The 16,451-nt window shown below is 54.1% G+C and overlaps 2 protein-coding genes and 1 pseudogene across 4 annotated transcripts in view; all 3 read left to right on the top strand.

The window, feature by feature from the left end:
* The window catches only part of CHST3 (carbohydrate sulfotransferase 3), a 44,603-nt gene extending 34,055 nt beyond the window's left edge, over positions 1 to 10,548 (top strand). For both annotated transcript variants that reach the window (XM_025397695.1, XM_025397693.1), the window contains exons 2-3: positions 7,721 to 7,967; positions 9,148 to 10,548. In XM_025397695.1, the coding sequence (XP_025253480.1) occupies positions 7,810 to 7,967; positions 9,148 to 10,444 (1,455 nt within the window). In that variant the 5' untranslated portion in view covers positions 7,721 to 7,809 and the 3' untranslated portion in view covers positions 10,445 to 10,548. The remainder of the gene's footprint in view (positions 1 to 7,720; positions 7,968 to 9,147) is intronic.
* Positions 10,549 to 12,601: 2,053 nt separating this feature from the next.
* LOC112632057 lies at positions 12,602 to 15,538 on the top strand. Its single transcript, XM_025397696.1, has one exon. The coding sequence runs from the start codon at positions 12,679 to 12,681 to the stop codon at positions 13,168 to 13,170; it is 492 nt and encodes a 163-aa protein (XP_025253481.1). The 5' UTR covers positions 12,602 to 12,678; the 3' UTR covers positions 13,171 to 15,538.
* LOC112632058 lies at positions 12,976 to 15,538 on the top strand (annotated as a pseudogene). Its single transcript, XR_003121246.1, has one exon. The product of XR_003121246.1 is annotated as an uncharacterized LOC112632058 (transcript).
* Positions 15,539 to 16,451: the final 913 nt, after the last annotated feature.

The raw sequence follows: 16,451 nt of genomic DNA, 5'->3' as shown, positions 1-16,451 counted from the left end.
TTGGGAGGCTGAGGTGGGAGGACTGCCTGAGTCTGGGATGTCGAGGCTGCAGTGAGCCAAGATCATGCCACTGTACCCCAGCTTGGGTGACAGAGTGAGACCCCGTCCCCCCCAAAAATAAATCAAAGGGTGTAAGGTGAAAAGAATCGTAACATTATGTTTTTGTAGCTCTGCATCTGTGATGGTGCCCCCTGCATGGCTTGCTTTCACTGTGCCAATGCCCCACAGTTACCCAGCCTGCCGGCTTTGAGAAGATGCTCGCCACGCTTCTCCCATGCTGGGCTTGGGCACGTCCTTGGCCATGAATCTTGGTCCATGTCCAGGTCGGTTCTGAATGAGCCAGCAGACTCCTCCCAGGGCTGCCCGGCTACATGGTTGAGGGCATCATGGACACCAGCTTCAGCCACAGCTCTTTACCAGGCAGGTGCAGTGAAGCCGGGAGGTGTGGGTCAGTTCCTACCTCTCCAACCTGAGGTCCTGCACTTCCTGCAGCTGTTGGAAAGGACTGTGTCCAATGGGAGCAAGAAAGTGTGCTCCCCCACAGCCCCACGCGGGCATAAAGGGCTGAGGGGCAGCCAGGCCTGTCCTGGCCGGGGCTGGCTCAGAGTCTGTGGCAGCCCCACCCCTGCCAGGCTGGTCCTCAGCCCCAAGATCCACCTATGGCACTCGCCCCTTTACAGCTACGTGGACATCCACTGACACTCAGGTGACACACCTTTGTCTTGGCAGTGGTTGGACAAAAGGAAATCAAAGATCGGTTCTTTCTTGGGAGAGGAAGAGGAAGCTGGAGCCCCGGGGGGCTCGGATGCTCTCAGGAGTGACATAGCCCCATAGCCCTGGGGCTCTACTGGGTGCCGGTGGGTGGAGGTGGTGGGGGAGCTGGAGCCAGGCATTCATTGACTTCCCCTTCTTTCATTCCTGCTCTTCTTTCGCTCACTGGCTCATTCAGCAGTCTCTGGGCTGGGCATTTACCCTCCTGTCAGACACCACACTCCTGATTGGGTGGCCTTGGCCTTCCCAAGCTGTGTCTGGATGTCTCCAAGTGAAATGGAATCTGGGCTGGACAGGCCACCGGATGGACAAGCTCTTCTCATCTAAAACCGAGGCAGTTGGCATTTTGGGCTAGATGGTAAGAACAAAATTAAAAAATAAAAACCAGGCAGGCTGGCACAGGAGCCCCATTTCTCTGCCCTACTGTGCCAGTGGCCTGGGGGCTTCCCCGCCACCTCTTTCTCCACTCTGCAGATGCTGAGAAAACTCACAAAAGAGCCCACTCCAAGGTGTTTGGCAACAAGGTGGGTGGGGGCAGCCTCCCAGCACCCAGCACACGTGGCGCTTTCCCGCGGTGGGTTTCAGCGCTCCCACTCTGCCTTGGAGCACCTCTGTCACCAGCTCTTGCCCTCCCTTGGCTCCTCTTTCCCATGCAGCTCCTCCTCCAGCTCGTGGGAAAGGCCAAGAGGCTGAGCCAGCAACAGCTGAGCACCAGCCCCCGCCCAACCTCCCCCTACCCCACCCCACCCCACTGTGCTCTTGGCCCCAGGCAGGCGAGGGGAGTGGAGTTTTGCTGCCTGATGCAATGTCTGGCGGGGCCGTCCCTTATCACAGCCGACTTGCTGGGACCCCCACCTTCCCTGGGGGAGGCTAGAACGGGGCCACAGTCCATTTTGGGCCTCAGTGGAAAGGCCTGGTTGGAGACCATCCAAGTAGAAAACTCGTTCTCTGGGAGGCACCTTGCCAAGTCACGAGGGAGGCCTGAGCAGAAAGACCCCTGGGGGAGAGAAGGGAGGGAAGCTGAAGCCTCACTTGCTGGGGCTTGCCCGGCCTCAGCTCACAGCCCCCTTTTTCCACAGCGTTCCCTTGCTCACATTTGTCTGCAGATGGCTTAGGCTGTTTTCTGCCCTCCCCCTTGTTAGCCCACAGCTGTAAAAGGCTGGATGGAAACAAGAATTCAAGAGACTAAAGTTATGTGCAGTCCCAAGTGTGAAGTTTTGCCCACAGTCGGTGCCCATGGTTCACACTATGCTCCCAGCACAGGTTTCCAGCACACACCCTTGGCATGTACCTGTGGCCTACGCACTCATGCTCACAGCCTGTGCACACGTGGACCACTCATCTATGGAGCAACTGCCTTTTTTTCTTCCTCTTCACATCTTCTGTCAACTTAGAACGATTAAGCATCTTGCACTGGGCTCAATGCTTTGGGAAGGACATTGATTCATTCATTCATTCATTCAGCAAGTATTTATGAAGCACCCACTCTGTGCCAGGTACAATTCCGGGCATTGGAGATGCAAGGGTAGAGCAGACAGATGAAGCTCTCCTCTCCCGGAGCCAATGTTCTGGGGGATGAGAGGCCATCAGCAAGCACGTTTCCATCTATGAAGGGAGTAAAGCAGGGTGCCAAGAGGGAAAGTGATGAGGGTGGCCCACATTAGGTCAGGGGTCAGGGAAGGACTCTAGAGCAGGGGGGCATTTGAGCTGAGTCCTGATTGCTTAGAAGGAGCGAGCCAGAGCAGATCTGGCCCTGGCAGAGGGACCAGCTGATGCAGAAGCCCCCAGGTGGGGAGCAGCAGGAAGGGCCGGGGTAGGGGTGTTGGGAGAAGAGGTGGGAAGGGTGAGCAGGGTCTGGATCTCGAAGGCCCTTACAGGGCTTTTTTTTTTTTTTTTTTACCAAGTAGTGCATGGAGTGTTTGAAGCAGGAGCTGCCTTGTTGTCTGTGCCTCTGAGAAGTTTCCATGTGGCTGAGAAGCTGGGTGGCAGCACAGTTGTGATCAGGTGCTCAGGTGCTCCCCTGTCTGGGTGGCAAGCGTGCCCACATGGGATCCCATAGAGGAGGCCGGGCCTGAGGAAGCCAGGGAAGCAGGAGGGGGCGTGGGGAGGCCAGCAGAAATGTGGGCCTCCGCGGGGAGGGAATAGGCGATGCAGCATGGAGGATGAGAAGCCCACAGCAGCCGCACTAGGGCCCCGGGAGATTGTGGATGCCGTCGAGAGCATTATTCGGTGGAGGGGTGGGGACAAAAGCCAGATGAGACAGTTCGGAGGTGATAGGCAGGTGAGGACGTGAGACAGAGGGAGAACAGTGATTTGAGAACTGTGTCATAGATGGGACAGGAGTTCACATCCCAGTCAGCACCTGGAAGGTTGGGCTGGTTCTGCCCAGGGCCTGGCACGTAGTGTGCACTCACCAGATGGTCGCTGCCCTGAAAGAACTCAGCACTGTGCCTCCTTTCCTGCCTCTGGTGTTTGCTGTCAACGTGCAGAGTGCTGGACAAAACTGGGCCAAGGGAGCTGTCCCACTGCCTGCTGCCCTCAAGCAGAGCTGACCTGGCACATGCCTCTGGCATGCTTCACTGTTGGCCTGGCCGCCCCAGTGGGCCCAAGCAGGGGATGCCACCTGTTCCTTGGGCTGTTACGTATTTGCTGGGGCATTGAGGGGATGAAAGGTTTTTTGTTTTTTGTTTTTGAGACAGAGTTTTACTCTGAGTGCCCAGGCTCCAGTACAATGGCATGATCTTGGCTCACTGCAACCTCCACCCCCAGGTTCAAGCAATTCTCCTGCCTCAGCCTCCCAAACAGCTGGGATTACAGGCGACCGCCACCACACCTGGCTAATTTTTGTATTTTTAGTAGAGACAGGGTTTCACCATGTTGGCCAGGCTGGTCTCAAACTCCAGACCTCAGGTCCACCTGCCTCGGCCTCCCAAAGTGCTGGGATTATAGGCATGAACCACTGTGCCCGGCTGGATGAAAGGCTTTGAGTACCAGGGGCTAGGAGGGAGCAAGAGAAAGAGGAAGAGATTTTTTGGTTCTTCCCATGAACTAAGCAAGGGAGGCAGGGCTAGCCCTTGCACCATGAAAGTGGGAGAGAAGTGATACAAAGGTTCATCTGATGTCACAGGTGTCACAGGTCTGCTTCTTGTAAAGGGCCTCCTGCACGGGGGGCCTCCTGCATGGTGGGTTCTGCATGGGGCTTTGCTGAGTAACCCCCATCCGGGCCCTATCCCCTTCCCTCATGGCCCTGTGACCTCCTGGCACCATGACCCTCTCCCTGCTCCTGGCTCTAGGAAGCTCCAAACCTCTCTCACCTGCCCACCTGCCTGCTAGGTTTCCAAAGCTGAACAGAGGGGCAGCTGTCTGGGCAGGGCAAGGGAGCCAGCAGCCTGCCTGGGTTCCTGTCCGAGTGTCCAACTTTGCTTCTTCCTTTTAGGGCAGTGTCAGGAAGGATCTTAGGAACGCCGTGTTGCTCTGGGGATGAGGAGGCTGGAACAGCAACTTAAAAATAGAAATAGTACCTGGAAGGGAGGGAAGGAGAAGGTTCAGAGGCTTGTCATTTAGGCACCCCAACTTCTATACCTTACCAAGGTGCCAGGCCCAGAAGGGAGGGGTAGCTAGGACAGCTCCCTCACCCACACCTGCCTTCTCACCCCTCTCCTATTTCATGAGCATTTACCATGCATCAGATACATTCCTCACAGCACCTTTATCAGCAGGGATGCCCTTTTCATGCTACAAACAGGATCAGAGAGGTTGTCACTTATACAAGGTTGCACAGCATCTAGAGACACAGAAAGGACTAGAGCCCAGGACTTCTAACCCCAGCTCCTTCTGCTTCCCTCCCATCATCAGCCCCAGACAACCTGAGAGTGGAGAGGACAGAAAGTCAGGATATCAACACCTTGTACTCCGAAAACTCAGTGGTGGTTCTCACCCTCTCAGTGGGGTAGGTGGCCTCACACCCCACCACAGGCTAAACAGGGTGCATGGGGGATGTAGCCCCACTGGCCATTCTACACATTCTTGCCAACAGCTGCCAGGCACCAGCCTCACCATTGTTTTTTGCACAGCTGGTCTGTGCCAAGTGCCATTCTAGATGTGACCCCCAACTTTGGGGAGCTTGCATTCTGGGAAGGGAGATGGTCAGCCGGAAAGCCCCACCACAGGAGCTAGGCTGGAGTCCCCAAGGTACACCAAGAAGCTCAAATGACCTGGACCTGGGAGGGGTGGCCAGAGGCTTCTGCTGGAGGAACCTTAAGTAAGTTAGTGAACTTGTCTCAACCTCAGTTTCCTCACCTGGAAAATGGGTTAGTTGCTGCCTCATAGGGCTTTGCTGAGGATTGGATGAGTGCAAGTGCTTAGCATGGCACCTGGCACAGAGAAACATGCCTGAGTAAACTTCAGCTCCCCATATCATTGGTTGACCCTCCCAACCAGAGTACAAGCCCCGGGAGGGCACAGATCATGCCTGCTTGTTCACCGCCGTATTTTCAGTGCCTAGGCCAGAAGCCAGCACAAGGTAAATGCTCAGAAAATATTAACTTAATAAGTTCATGAGAAAAGGCCCAGAAAAATTAGGAAACGGCAGGACAATTCCAGTTAGGAATAGACTCTCCTAGGCCAGGTGAAGTGGCTCACACCTGTAATCCCAGCACTTTGGGAGGCCGAGGCAAGCGGATCACCTGAGATAAGGAGTTCGAGACCAACTTGGCCAACATGGTGAAACCCCATCTCTACCAAAAAATACAAAAATTAGCCGGGCATGGTGGCACACACCTGTAATTCCAGCTACTCAGGAGGCTGAGGCACGAGAATCACTTGAACCCGGAAGGCAGAGGTTGCAGTGGGCTGAGATTGCACAACTGCGCTCTAGCCTGGGTTGCAGAGTGAGACTCCATCTCAAAAAATATATATATATACATATATATATAGGAATAGACTCCTTTCTGCACCTGTATTTGCTCTAGCCGTAAAAAACTTTATAGCCAAGTGCAGTGGCACACCTGCAGTCCCAGCTACTCTGGAGGCTGAGGAGGGAGGATTGCTTGAGCCTAGGAGTTTGAAGCCAGCCTGGGCAATATAGCAAGACCCTGTTAGATATTATCTATTTAGATGATAATAATAATGACCTGTAATCCCAGTACTTTGGGAGGCCTAGGCAGATGGATCATCTGAGGTCAGGAATTCAAGACCAGCCTGGGCAACATAGTGAAACTCTGTCTCTACTAAAAATACAAAAATTAGCTGGGCGCAGTGATGCATGCCTGTAATCCCAGCTTCTCAGGAGGCTGGGGCAGGAGAATTGCTTGAGGCGGAGGTTGCAGTGAGCCGAGATTGCGCCATTGCACTCCAGCCTGGGCGACAGAGCAAGACTCCATCTCAAAGTAGTAATAATAATAATGATACATACTATTTTAGTCGAGAGTCATTTTTTCCTTTATCCATCTGTTGTTCACCAACTGTATATCTCTTGCCTGGCCCAGAATTGAGAGATAATGAGGGGCCCAGACAAACTCCCTGTCCTGCCTGAAGGGATGTTCAGTATTGAACAATTGTTGCTTTATGGCTTTATGACAAAGCCCCAGTGCTCACGATAATCTTTGTACAGTGGTGGGGCTGTAGGGAGCCCTAACATAGCCTGGGGAAGGCTGCCTAGAAAGTGGAGACCTGAAGGCTGAGGCCATGTTAAGGATTTAGGTAGAATTTATGCACTATGGTATTTTTTCTTTCGTTAATTTTTTATAATTTACACATACACATGGTAAAATGTGTAACAAGGCACAGTGTTACATAGCAAACATAAGCCTCACTCCACCTTCTCTCTCCACCTTCCTGTCCACCTTCTAGATGCAGCCGTTGTTACCAGGCCTTGCGTTTTCCTGCAGCCAGAGTCCATTTGTATCCCGCATCTATATTTTTTTCCCGGCATTTGTTTCCGAATGGGATCTTGCTACTTCGGAGGTTCTCCACCTGGGATGATTTGGCACCCCCCACCTTCCCACCCCAGGAGACACTTAGCAATGTCTGGAGATACTTGATGGTTACAGATGAACAGGGGGTGCCAGGCATGGTGACTCGTGCCTATAATCCTAGTACTTTGGGAGGCCAAGGCAGGTGGATTGCTTGAACTCAGGAGTTCAAGACTAGGCTGGGCAACATGGCAAGACCTCATCTCTACAAAAAATTTTTAAAAGTAGCTGGGTGTGATGGTGTGCACTTGTGGTGACTAAGGAGGCTGAGGTGGGAGGATCAATTGAGCCTAGGAGGTTGAGGCTGTAGTAAACTATGATCATGCCACTGCACTCCAGCCTGGGCAACACAGTGAGACCCTGTCTCAAAAACAAACAAACAGTTATTGCCAATTAGTGGGTAGAGGCCAAGAATGCTGTCAAACATTCTATAATTCACAGGACAATCCCCACTTATCTGGTGGAAAATGGCAACAGTGCTGAGGTTGGGAAGCCCTGTCCTGCATAAGCACAGGGTCTGCACCTTGTGTGTGTGTATATATGTGTGTGTGTGTGTGTGTGTGTGTGCTCATGTATTTTCTGGATCATTCACATTTATAGATCCACCTCATTATTCTTTGTGGCCACATAAAAATCCATTACCTGGATGCTCCACCATTTTCATTTAGGTATTTGCACTCTTTCTGCTATTATAACATTTATGCTACAAGGGTTATTCTTTTCCATGCACATGCCTTTGATGTGTGAGGTCAAGGGAGAAACTGATGGAGGCGGGATGGATGAACCCAATGGTTCATTAGCATTTTAAACAACCTATTAAAGATACCTTCAGTCTCTCTGGGGCACATTATGTCTGGAGAGTGGGTCTGGGCCCTGGCTGCTAACCAGGGCTGAGATCCTCAAAAGTCTGGTGGAGAAACATCCTCTGCATTCCTCGTGTACAGACAAGGGTGTTCTGACCACCTGTCTCTCCACAGGATGAGGGTGTCCCCCACCTGAAGACGACAAGCCGGGTCCTGAGTGATGCCCCTGAGCTGAGTGTCCAAGGCCGGCCCGAGGAACCCCCATGGCCCCACCTTTCCCCATGGAGAAAGGACTCACTTTGCCCCAGGACTGCCGGGACTTTCTGCACAGCCTGAAGATGAGAAGCAAATACGCTCTTTTCTTGGTTTTTGTGGTGATAGTTTTTGTCTTCATCGAAAAGGAAAATAAAATCATATCAAGGTGAGGGTTGCAAGCCCAAGTCTTCATCTTCCTTTCAAGGTGGGGTGGGTGGGGACAGGGAGGTAACTGCAGGGCTCTCTGTGGACCTGCAAATGCATTCCTTCAACAAGCCATCCCCAGGCCCCTCCTGTGTCCCAGGCAGTGGCTTCTGCACACGTCCTCATGACTGCACAGGGGCGAGACTTGGGCTCTGGACTCAAACAGCCTGGGTTGGAGTCCCCCGTGTTGGCCCTCTACAACTGTGAAAGGTTAGGCAAGATACTTCACATTTCTGAGTCTTCAGTTCCTCTTCTGTAAAATGTGGCTAATGATGGGACCAGCATTGTTGTAAAGAGTGAATGAGAAAATGTAAAAGCATTTAGCCCAGTGCCTGGCACATAGTTGGTGTCCAGTATTTGCTGGCTGCGACTATTACTATTAATTTACTTCCTGGCCTTGCATTAGCAGCACATCCCCTATAGAAGTCTTGATGTCATTGAACCCGTGGAAAGGCAAGGTCCTAGTATGGATACTCTGATGGGCAGGGCTGCCATGTGCAGCTGCCAGGCTGTGTACTGCTCAACTCCAGGAGCATGTCCCTCAAATAGGCTACCCTGGGAACGCCCCTTTACCTCTTTGAATTGGCAGCATACAGCTATGTGCAGTGGGCCTGTTAGATGTAGAAAGATTTCTTAGCCTGTTCTCCTCCCAGGCACAAGCCCTGCAAGAAAGCATTAGCTAAGATGGGTGGGTCAGGGATTGGGCAATACAGTGGACACTGTCAATGCCCCACTTGGGTCACTGAGCAAGGACCATTCTAACTTGTGCCTATTGGGTTCTACTGCAAGCCCCTACAGCTCTGCACCTGAGAGCTTTCTCGCCACCAGCACACTGGCAAGCCGGAAGTACTAGGGAGTAAATGTCCCCCCAGATTCCCATCAGACTGAGCCTCTGATGCCCACACCTGCTTCTAGCAGCATATCTGTCATGGACCTCTTTCCTCCCCTGCCTCACTTCCCTATCCAGTTCTTCCTGTGATCATGTCCCAAATAAACTAAGCACAAATCCTTGCCTGAAAGTCTGCTTTTGGGGAAACCCAACTGAGACAGATCTTGTTCATCTGCTTGGGGGACTGCTTCGGGTTGCCCAGGAGACGGGGTCCCCAGTCAGCCACTGACCCTGATGTTCTTTGTCCTCACAGGGTCTCAGACAAGCTGAAGCAGATCCCCCAAGCTCTGGCAGATGCCAACAGCACCGACCCCGCCCTGGTCTTAGCTGAGAACGCATCTCTCTTGTCCCTGAGCGAGCTTGATTCAGCCTTCTCCCAGCTGCAGAGCCGTCTCCGCAACCTCAGCTTGCAGCTGGGTGTGGAGCCAGCCGTGGAGGCCACAGGGGAGAAAGAGGAGGAGGAGGGAAAGGAGGAGCCACCCAGACCGGCCGTGGCTGGGCCCCGGCGCCACGTGCTGCTCATGGCCACCACGCGCACCGGCTCCTCGTTCGTGGGCGAATTCTTCAACCAGCAGGGCAACATCTTCTACCTCTTCGAGCCACTGTGGCACATCGAGCGCACAGTGTCCTTTGAGCCGGGGGGCGCCAACGCCGCGGGCTCGGCCCTGGTGTACCGCGACGTGCTCAAGCAGCTCTTCCTGTGCGACCTGTACGTGCTGGAGCACTTCATCACGCCGCTGCCGGAGGACCACCTGACCGAGTTCATGTTCCGCCGGGGCTCCAGCCGCTCCCTGTGCGAGGACCCCGTCTGCACGCCCTTCGTCAAGAAGGTCTTCGAGAAGTACCACTGCAAGAACCGCCGCTGCGGCCCCCTCAACGTGACGCTGGCCGCCGAGGCCTGCCGCCGCAAGGAGCACATGGCCCTCAAGGCGGTGCGCATCCGGCAGCTGGAGTTCCTGCAGCCGCTGGCCGAGGACCCCCGCCTGGACCTGCGCGTCATCCAGCTGGTGCGCGACCCCCGGGCCGTGCTGGCCTCGCGCATGGTGGCCTTCGCCGGCAAGTATAAGACCTGGAAGAAGTGGCTGGACGACGAGGGCCAGGACGGCCTGAGGGAAGAGGAGGTGCAGCGGCTGCGGGGCAACTGCGAGAGCATCCGTCTGTCCGCAGAGCTGGGGCTGCGGCAGCCCGCCTGGCTGCGGGGCCGCTACATGCTGGTGCGCTATGAGGACGTGGCGCGCGGGCCGCTGCAGAAGGCGCGCGAAATGTACCGCTTTGCCGGCATCCCCCTGACTCCGCAGGTGGAGGACTGGATCCAGAAGAACACGCAGGCGGCCCACGACGGCAGCGGCATCTACTCCACGCAGAAGAACTCCTCGGAGCAGTTCGAAAAGTGGCGCTTCAGCATGCCCTTCAAGCTGGCCCAGGTGGTGCAGGCCGCCTGCGGCCCTGCCATGCGTCTCTTCGGCTACAAACTGGCGCGGGACGCCGCCGCCCTCACCAACCGCTCAGTCAGCCTGCTGGAGGAGCGGGGCACCTTCTGGGTCACGTAGGGGCGCCGGGGCCCCGTGTGCCCCTCCTCGTGAAAGGCCTGCCCCGCCTTTCTGCCGCAGCCCTCGCAGAGGGCGGGTGCGCAGCGCCGTGAGCGGGCAGCGCCTCCTGTAGCAGTAGGGCCCCCAGCCAGCGCTCCGCCAAAGCGGCAGCCCCAGGGTTAATCGCGGAGAACAGGACAGTGTCCGGTCCCCTTGAGGGCCATCACACCCAGACCCAAGGGGTTGCAGCCTCCTGAGCAGGCCCAGGCAGGCCCGGGCCTGTTGGCAAGCTTCGATCTCAGAGAAACATACATTTGTGCCTGGAGACCCTGCAGGCCAGAGTCCAAATATTTAACAACCAGAAGGGGCAAGGCTCTGACCAGTGACAGTCAGACCTCCTACTTTATTTGGTGTTAACCGTTTCTTGTCTGGATGGTGAAGTCTGGAATCTGGGTGGGTCCTTGGAGGAGGGGCCAGGACAGCCCTGGGTGTCAAAGGTGGCCTTTGAGGCTCATTTGAGGTGACAGTGGCTGTTTACCAACCAGTACAGAGCGATTCAGCATTTTCATGAATGGAATGGCTGGGTGAATCTGGGCCCCATATCGAGCTGAAAAACACACACATGCGTATAGACATGCATACATGTACGCCACACTCAGACAAGCCTCATAAAGGCACAAGTGCACACACATCTATGCAGACAAGCTTCCTCGCTGCTTATGCCTACAGGGTTTTTCTGTATCACACACCTCAGAGGAGCCTGTGATTACATTTGTAGGATTATTTCGAGGGCAGGGCAGGGGAAGGAAATGCGTTAAAGGGCCATGACATGACACGGTTCCCTGGCCAGGTTTGGGACTGAACGGCGGATTCAGAACTGCAGCGTTCAAAGCCCCTGCCCGCCTTAGGTTCTCATGGCTACCTCCTCTGACCTATCCACATCCTTGCGGCTGGCAGGCAGGATGTTTTGAAATGGTGCAGCCAAAGGCCCCGTCCAGCTTGGCTCGCTCCCGAACATGTCCATATTTGAAGGCTGCCTCAGGCCTGGCAGGGAGAGGCAGCTGTGGTCCCTGCAGGCAAAAGGCAGCTCATGGGGCCTTCCATTTCCAGCCAGGCCTCATCTGGGGCAGGGCCAGGAGGAAAGTACAGAGTACCCGTGGGGGAGAAGTCCCGCCAGGATGCACCCCTTCCCTGAGAAGCCCGCCTTCTCCCTCGTGGACAGGGTCGGCCAGCTGGTTGCCGTGGTTACAACCAGTGCCTGGAATTCCTCCTTAGGGCTCTGGGAAGAGTATTGCTCAATGCAGGATGTGCTGGGTGTTTTATTTGGGGTTTTTAAGTTATTTATGGCTTGGTGTCTTTCTTGTTTTGTGGCTGTGTTTTTGCTTTTGTTTCTGCAGGAGCGCCTCTCCCAAGCAGTAGGGGCCTGAGGGCTTGAAGGAGGCTGGGGAACACCAGCAGGGAGCACTCGGCTCCTGGCAGAGGGAGAGGACAGGAGGAGGAGCCTTCCCCAGGAGGAGCGAGGAGAGGTGGCCGCGTGGCAGGCCACAGTGCCCTATGGGCTTTTCTGTTTGAACCCCATGTGGGATGAATCTCAAAGCCACCAGCGTTCTGGCCTAGTGTCCAGAGCAGCAGAGATTTGCAGCCCTCGCCCCTCCCTGAGAAGAAGCTGGATTTGAAAATCCTTCACAGGCCCTAACATGTTTCCTGGGTGGGCAGAGGCCTCATGATCAAGCAGCAAGTATACCCAGAGTAGAAGCCCTTCCCCACTCCCACCTCAAACCCAGGAGCAGAACTCAGTGTCCAGAGCTTGCAAGGGTTTGCCGAGGGCTGCCCAGCCCTGTTTCTGGTTTCCTGGACAATTTCTCTGTCAGATACGGCCCATTGTAAACCCAGAGGGCTGCATTTTGGGTTGAGTAATACGGACACTGGGGAATACAGAATGAGTCCAGCATTGCCGTGGGGGAGGGAAGAGTGTGTCCTGGCAGGAAGCCACCATTGGAGAAGGGGAGGCCAGTAACCGTCTCATGGGATTTGCAATCATCAGCCTATTTGAGCTGCTGGGTCTCTGTTACTGTGGACTCCAGTCATTCAAGGAGTTCTCCACTCTTGGGTTTTTTTTTTCTTTTCTTTTGCTATTTTGCCTGAACACCCCAACACTCTTGGTTTTAGAGGCCAAGAGTAAGTTGTGCAGAGACATGGTTCTAATTTGGAGTTCAAAGGAACACCAGCTCTGAAAAGGTGACCATGGGGCCAGGATGTTTCTGGCAGGCTCAGAAGTGCTGGCTGCTCTTCCCCAGCCTCCTCACTGCTCCCTCCTCTGTTCCCCATGTAGAGGTGGGGGGTGCTGGGACTGGGGAGAGAGCAGCCACCTCCATCCAAGGCTCTTCCTAGGGGCCTTGCTATTGTGGACAGCAGACTTTATCCCTCCTTCTTACTCTGGGCCAAGACCTCCCACTCCGCTCTCTGAGGATGGTACCAAGAATGGGCCTTTGGGACTTCTCAGGACATTGACAATGTGCACACTGCAAGTTGACTTAATTTATTTATTTTGTGAAAAGAAGAGACAGAAAATACCTTATTATCTGCAGGGACTCAACGCTGTACCCGAATCAAGAGAGAAAATAACAATAGAAACCATTCACACACTCTGTTCATGCACGGACACCAGAAGACGATTCAGAACACCAGAGGAGAATAAGCCGGAGTGCCAGCACCACGATGGCCCTGGCACGTTGTTTAAGATCTGAGATCCCTTGGTTTCTCTCATGTTTATCTGAGATGCCACATCAGGGCCCTTGCTGCTATATTACCTCTGCCCGGGTGTTTGAGACCGGTCACAAGTGCGTGGGTGTTTCCTGGAAATGTATTCCCCTGGGACTCAGCGATGCTCTGGGAACCGTTGGGGTTTGGGGAAGGACAATGTGGTGTGACTATTGGCTTGACACGTTGTGGATGTGGTTGGAGTCATCCACGTGGACACGATTTTCAGCTTGGAGCTGGGATGGAGAAGATGGAAGCGCTGGGGGCCGGGCCTCCTTTTCTAGCAAGGCTGGCCCTGGTTTCTCCTCTGTTCCAGCTTGTCTGCCAGAAGCCTTCCCCTGCAAACTGCCCACCTGCCCGGAGACAGAGGGAGCAGCTGAGGCCTCTCTCCACTGGCCGCCAGCCTCCCCAGCACAAGAGGACTATTCAGCTATGAGTGTTTACTCATGTTCTTTCTTATTGATGAGTTCTGCGGCCCAGCCTATAGAAATGGCTCAGAACATTCCAGGCCTTGGTGAGACAGAGCAGCATCCAGCGCTCACAGGCTGTCCCTGCTCTGCCTGTTCCCATCTTCCCCTTGGGGCCTGTTCATAAATTGAGGAATGGATAAGGGCCCTGGAGGGTCCTTGGGAGTAATTAGTGGAGGGCAGGATTCCCAGGTCCCCGTAGAGAGGGAAGGAGAAGCCCACGTGTGCACAGAAGCCCGTCTCTGTCACACACACACCGCAGGTGGTCACCGATTTATTTTCCAAAAGCTTAGAAATATAAAGCAAATTTAGGCTTTTGTCCCTCTGCGATACATGCACTTGAAAATAAGCAGAAAAGAGATGTTTAATAACAAGTTTACTTCCTGTCTGCTAGCACCCTCAGCCTGGGAGGTACTGCCAGAGGCTGGCGTAGGGGAGCAGCTGCTGACCAAACCCCACAGAACGGAGGCACCGGCATCACACGACATCTTTCCCTCCCATCTCGGTCATCTATCTGTCTGGCAATGGAAGGAGCTCCAGCAGGAGGTCCTTCCCAGAAGGTTGATTCTTGGCCTGGGTGGTAGAGGAGATATCCTGACCCTAAAGTCTTCCAGCCCCAGGTCATCCTCTGCTATGCTGGGGTCTATTGACCGTATAGGCCAGGTGCGGTGGCTCAGGCTTGTAATCCCAACATTTGGGGAGGCCAAGGTGGGAGGATTGCTTGAGCCCAGGAGTTGGAGACCAGCCTGGGCAACATGGTGAGACCAGTTGACTGTAGGACTTGTCCCTTGCTAGAACAGGAGCAGAAGACTGAATAGCTGTGTCCTCAAGGCGGTCCCCTCCCACCCCCATTCCCAAAGTCAGAAAGCGAAGCCAGATCTCAAAGGCTGATACCTGAGGCAAGGAGAGCTAAGGGGAGAGAAAGCGGGGTGGGGTGGGAGTAGACACCTTCACAAGCCAAGTGTGTCTTACAGATCTGTACAAGCTGATAGAAGGACCGCCTGCTGAAATCCAGGGCTCCTGAGTTGATGGGTTTGCTTGTGAAGCTTCTAGGACAAGGCGCAGCCAGATGGAAGGGAGAGGATCCAGGACTTCCTAAATGCAGCCGCATCACCTCTCAACTCGCTGCAGTTTCAGAGACAGTGGAAGCTGCTCTTTACCTCAAAAGCACAAAGCAGAATTGGCAACTTCACATGTCTCAAGAGCTTCAAGATCCTTTGGTCTCGTGTCCTTTGGCACCCCACAACTGTATGGGGGACAAATTTGTTACATGTTTCCAAGGCTACAGACATGGTGCCATCCTCACGGGCCTAGCTCATGTGAGGTACTTTGTGGATCAGGTACTTTGCTGGATCAGGTACTTTGTGGATCAGGTACTTTGCTGGGGGGATACAATGACCCAGGTGGTCTGCGTCCTCTGCCATTGGTTTGAACAGGGCACCCCCTGAAGTCTCCATCTCGGCTGTATAGTCTAGTCCAAATTTGCCTGGCTCCCCCGCTCCCTCCCAGGTCCTGCACACTGTCTTTTTGCCAACACCTCATCCCTGTGTGCTATTTCATGTCTGCATGGTACGAGACACCGCTTCACGGCATATACTGCCACGGTATGTACATATGCATCCACGTGTATGTGTAGCATGTAGCTCATTCTGCTCAGCCTCTGGTGCCGTTCCACATTGCTCCCAGCCCCACTGCTGTCACTGTCGTCCCAGATGTCCTTGCCATGGCCACAGACAATCTGCCGTCTCCTGGAAACGCTGGGGCTGCCCTTCAGAGAGCTGGCAGCCACTGGCAGTCAGGGCCTGCTTTGCAGAATAGAATGTGAACCCATCTCCTGATGGCCTACTTGACTTATTTAATTAAAGATGAAAACATGCAACGAGCAAAACCTGCAGCGTGTCTCTGCCTTTTCCTTTGCATTTGTTCTCAGCAGCAATTGGGTCACAATTTTTTTTTTTTTAATTGACGGAAGGGAGGTGACTTCCAGCATGAAGCAGGACAGAGAATCCATTCCCTGCCCATTCCCAAAGGATCAAAGGCACTAGGGGAGTATGGGCAGGATGAACGTTCCTTGCGTTACCAGGCTGGCAGAGCTGGTGGGGACTGCGCTGGGGGAAGAGAGAGAAAACCCAGGTATTTGGGGGCAGAGACAGGTGCATTGGGCCAGCGGTCAGGGGGCCTGGGGATGAGTCCTAGCTTTGCCACTGTCTGGCTGTGTGACCTTGGATGAGTCACTGCCTTTACTTGGACACCAGTTTCCTTTTAGAATGAAAGTATAATCAGTTGTTCACATTGTTCCCAAAAAGCCCCATTAGGGATTCAAAAGTCAGCTGAAAGGGCAGGTGGCACGCTCTCCACGAGAGCCACAGTGTGTTTTGATCTGCTTTACATGTTCAGACAGCATTTCAGATTTATTTGGCCTTCAACTAAATCTCCAAAAACACATGAGAAGATTGCCAAGGACCCTTTCAGCTAAGAAATTGAATGGAGTCCTTTTAAATTGCAGTTACATCTGTCATAACAACTTCAGTTCTTACTTCAGCCCTGCTTGTCTCCCAAGAGCTGCCTACAGAGCATGGGTGTTCCCCAGGGAGAAGGGAGAGAGCTCGTTTTGGAACATAGAAGCCAGAGCTGGTGGGGCTTTGTGGGTCTCAGGACACAGGGGTAGCAGGACCAGCAGCTGCAGGAAGAGGCGGAGGAGGGCTGAGCATGGGAACAGTGGCTCCTGGAGTGAGGGAGTGAAGACTCAGAAAGGCTCAACGTGAGGGAACAGGCCCCCTCCCCAAATCTTAACCTGTGTC

The sequence above is a fragment of the Theropithecus gelada genome, chromosome 9 (genome assembly GCF_003255815.1).
Source record: "Theropithecus gelada isolate Dixy chromosome 9, Tgel_1.0, whole genome shotgun sequence".
Classification (NCBI taxonomy): Eukaryota; Metazoa; Chordata; class Mammalia; order Primates; family Cercopithecidae; genus Theropithecus; species Theropithecus gelada.
This window is presented reverse-complemented; position numbering and strand designations above follow the sequence as displayed.

Excerpts from the sequence above, each read along its gene's own strand:
- LOC112632057 (XM_025397696.1), top strand. The coding sequence starts at position 12,679 with ATGTTTCTGGCAGGCTCAGAAGTGCTGGCTGCTCTTCCCCAGCCTCCT.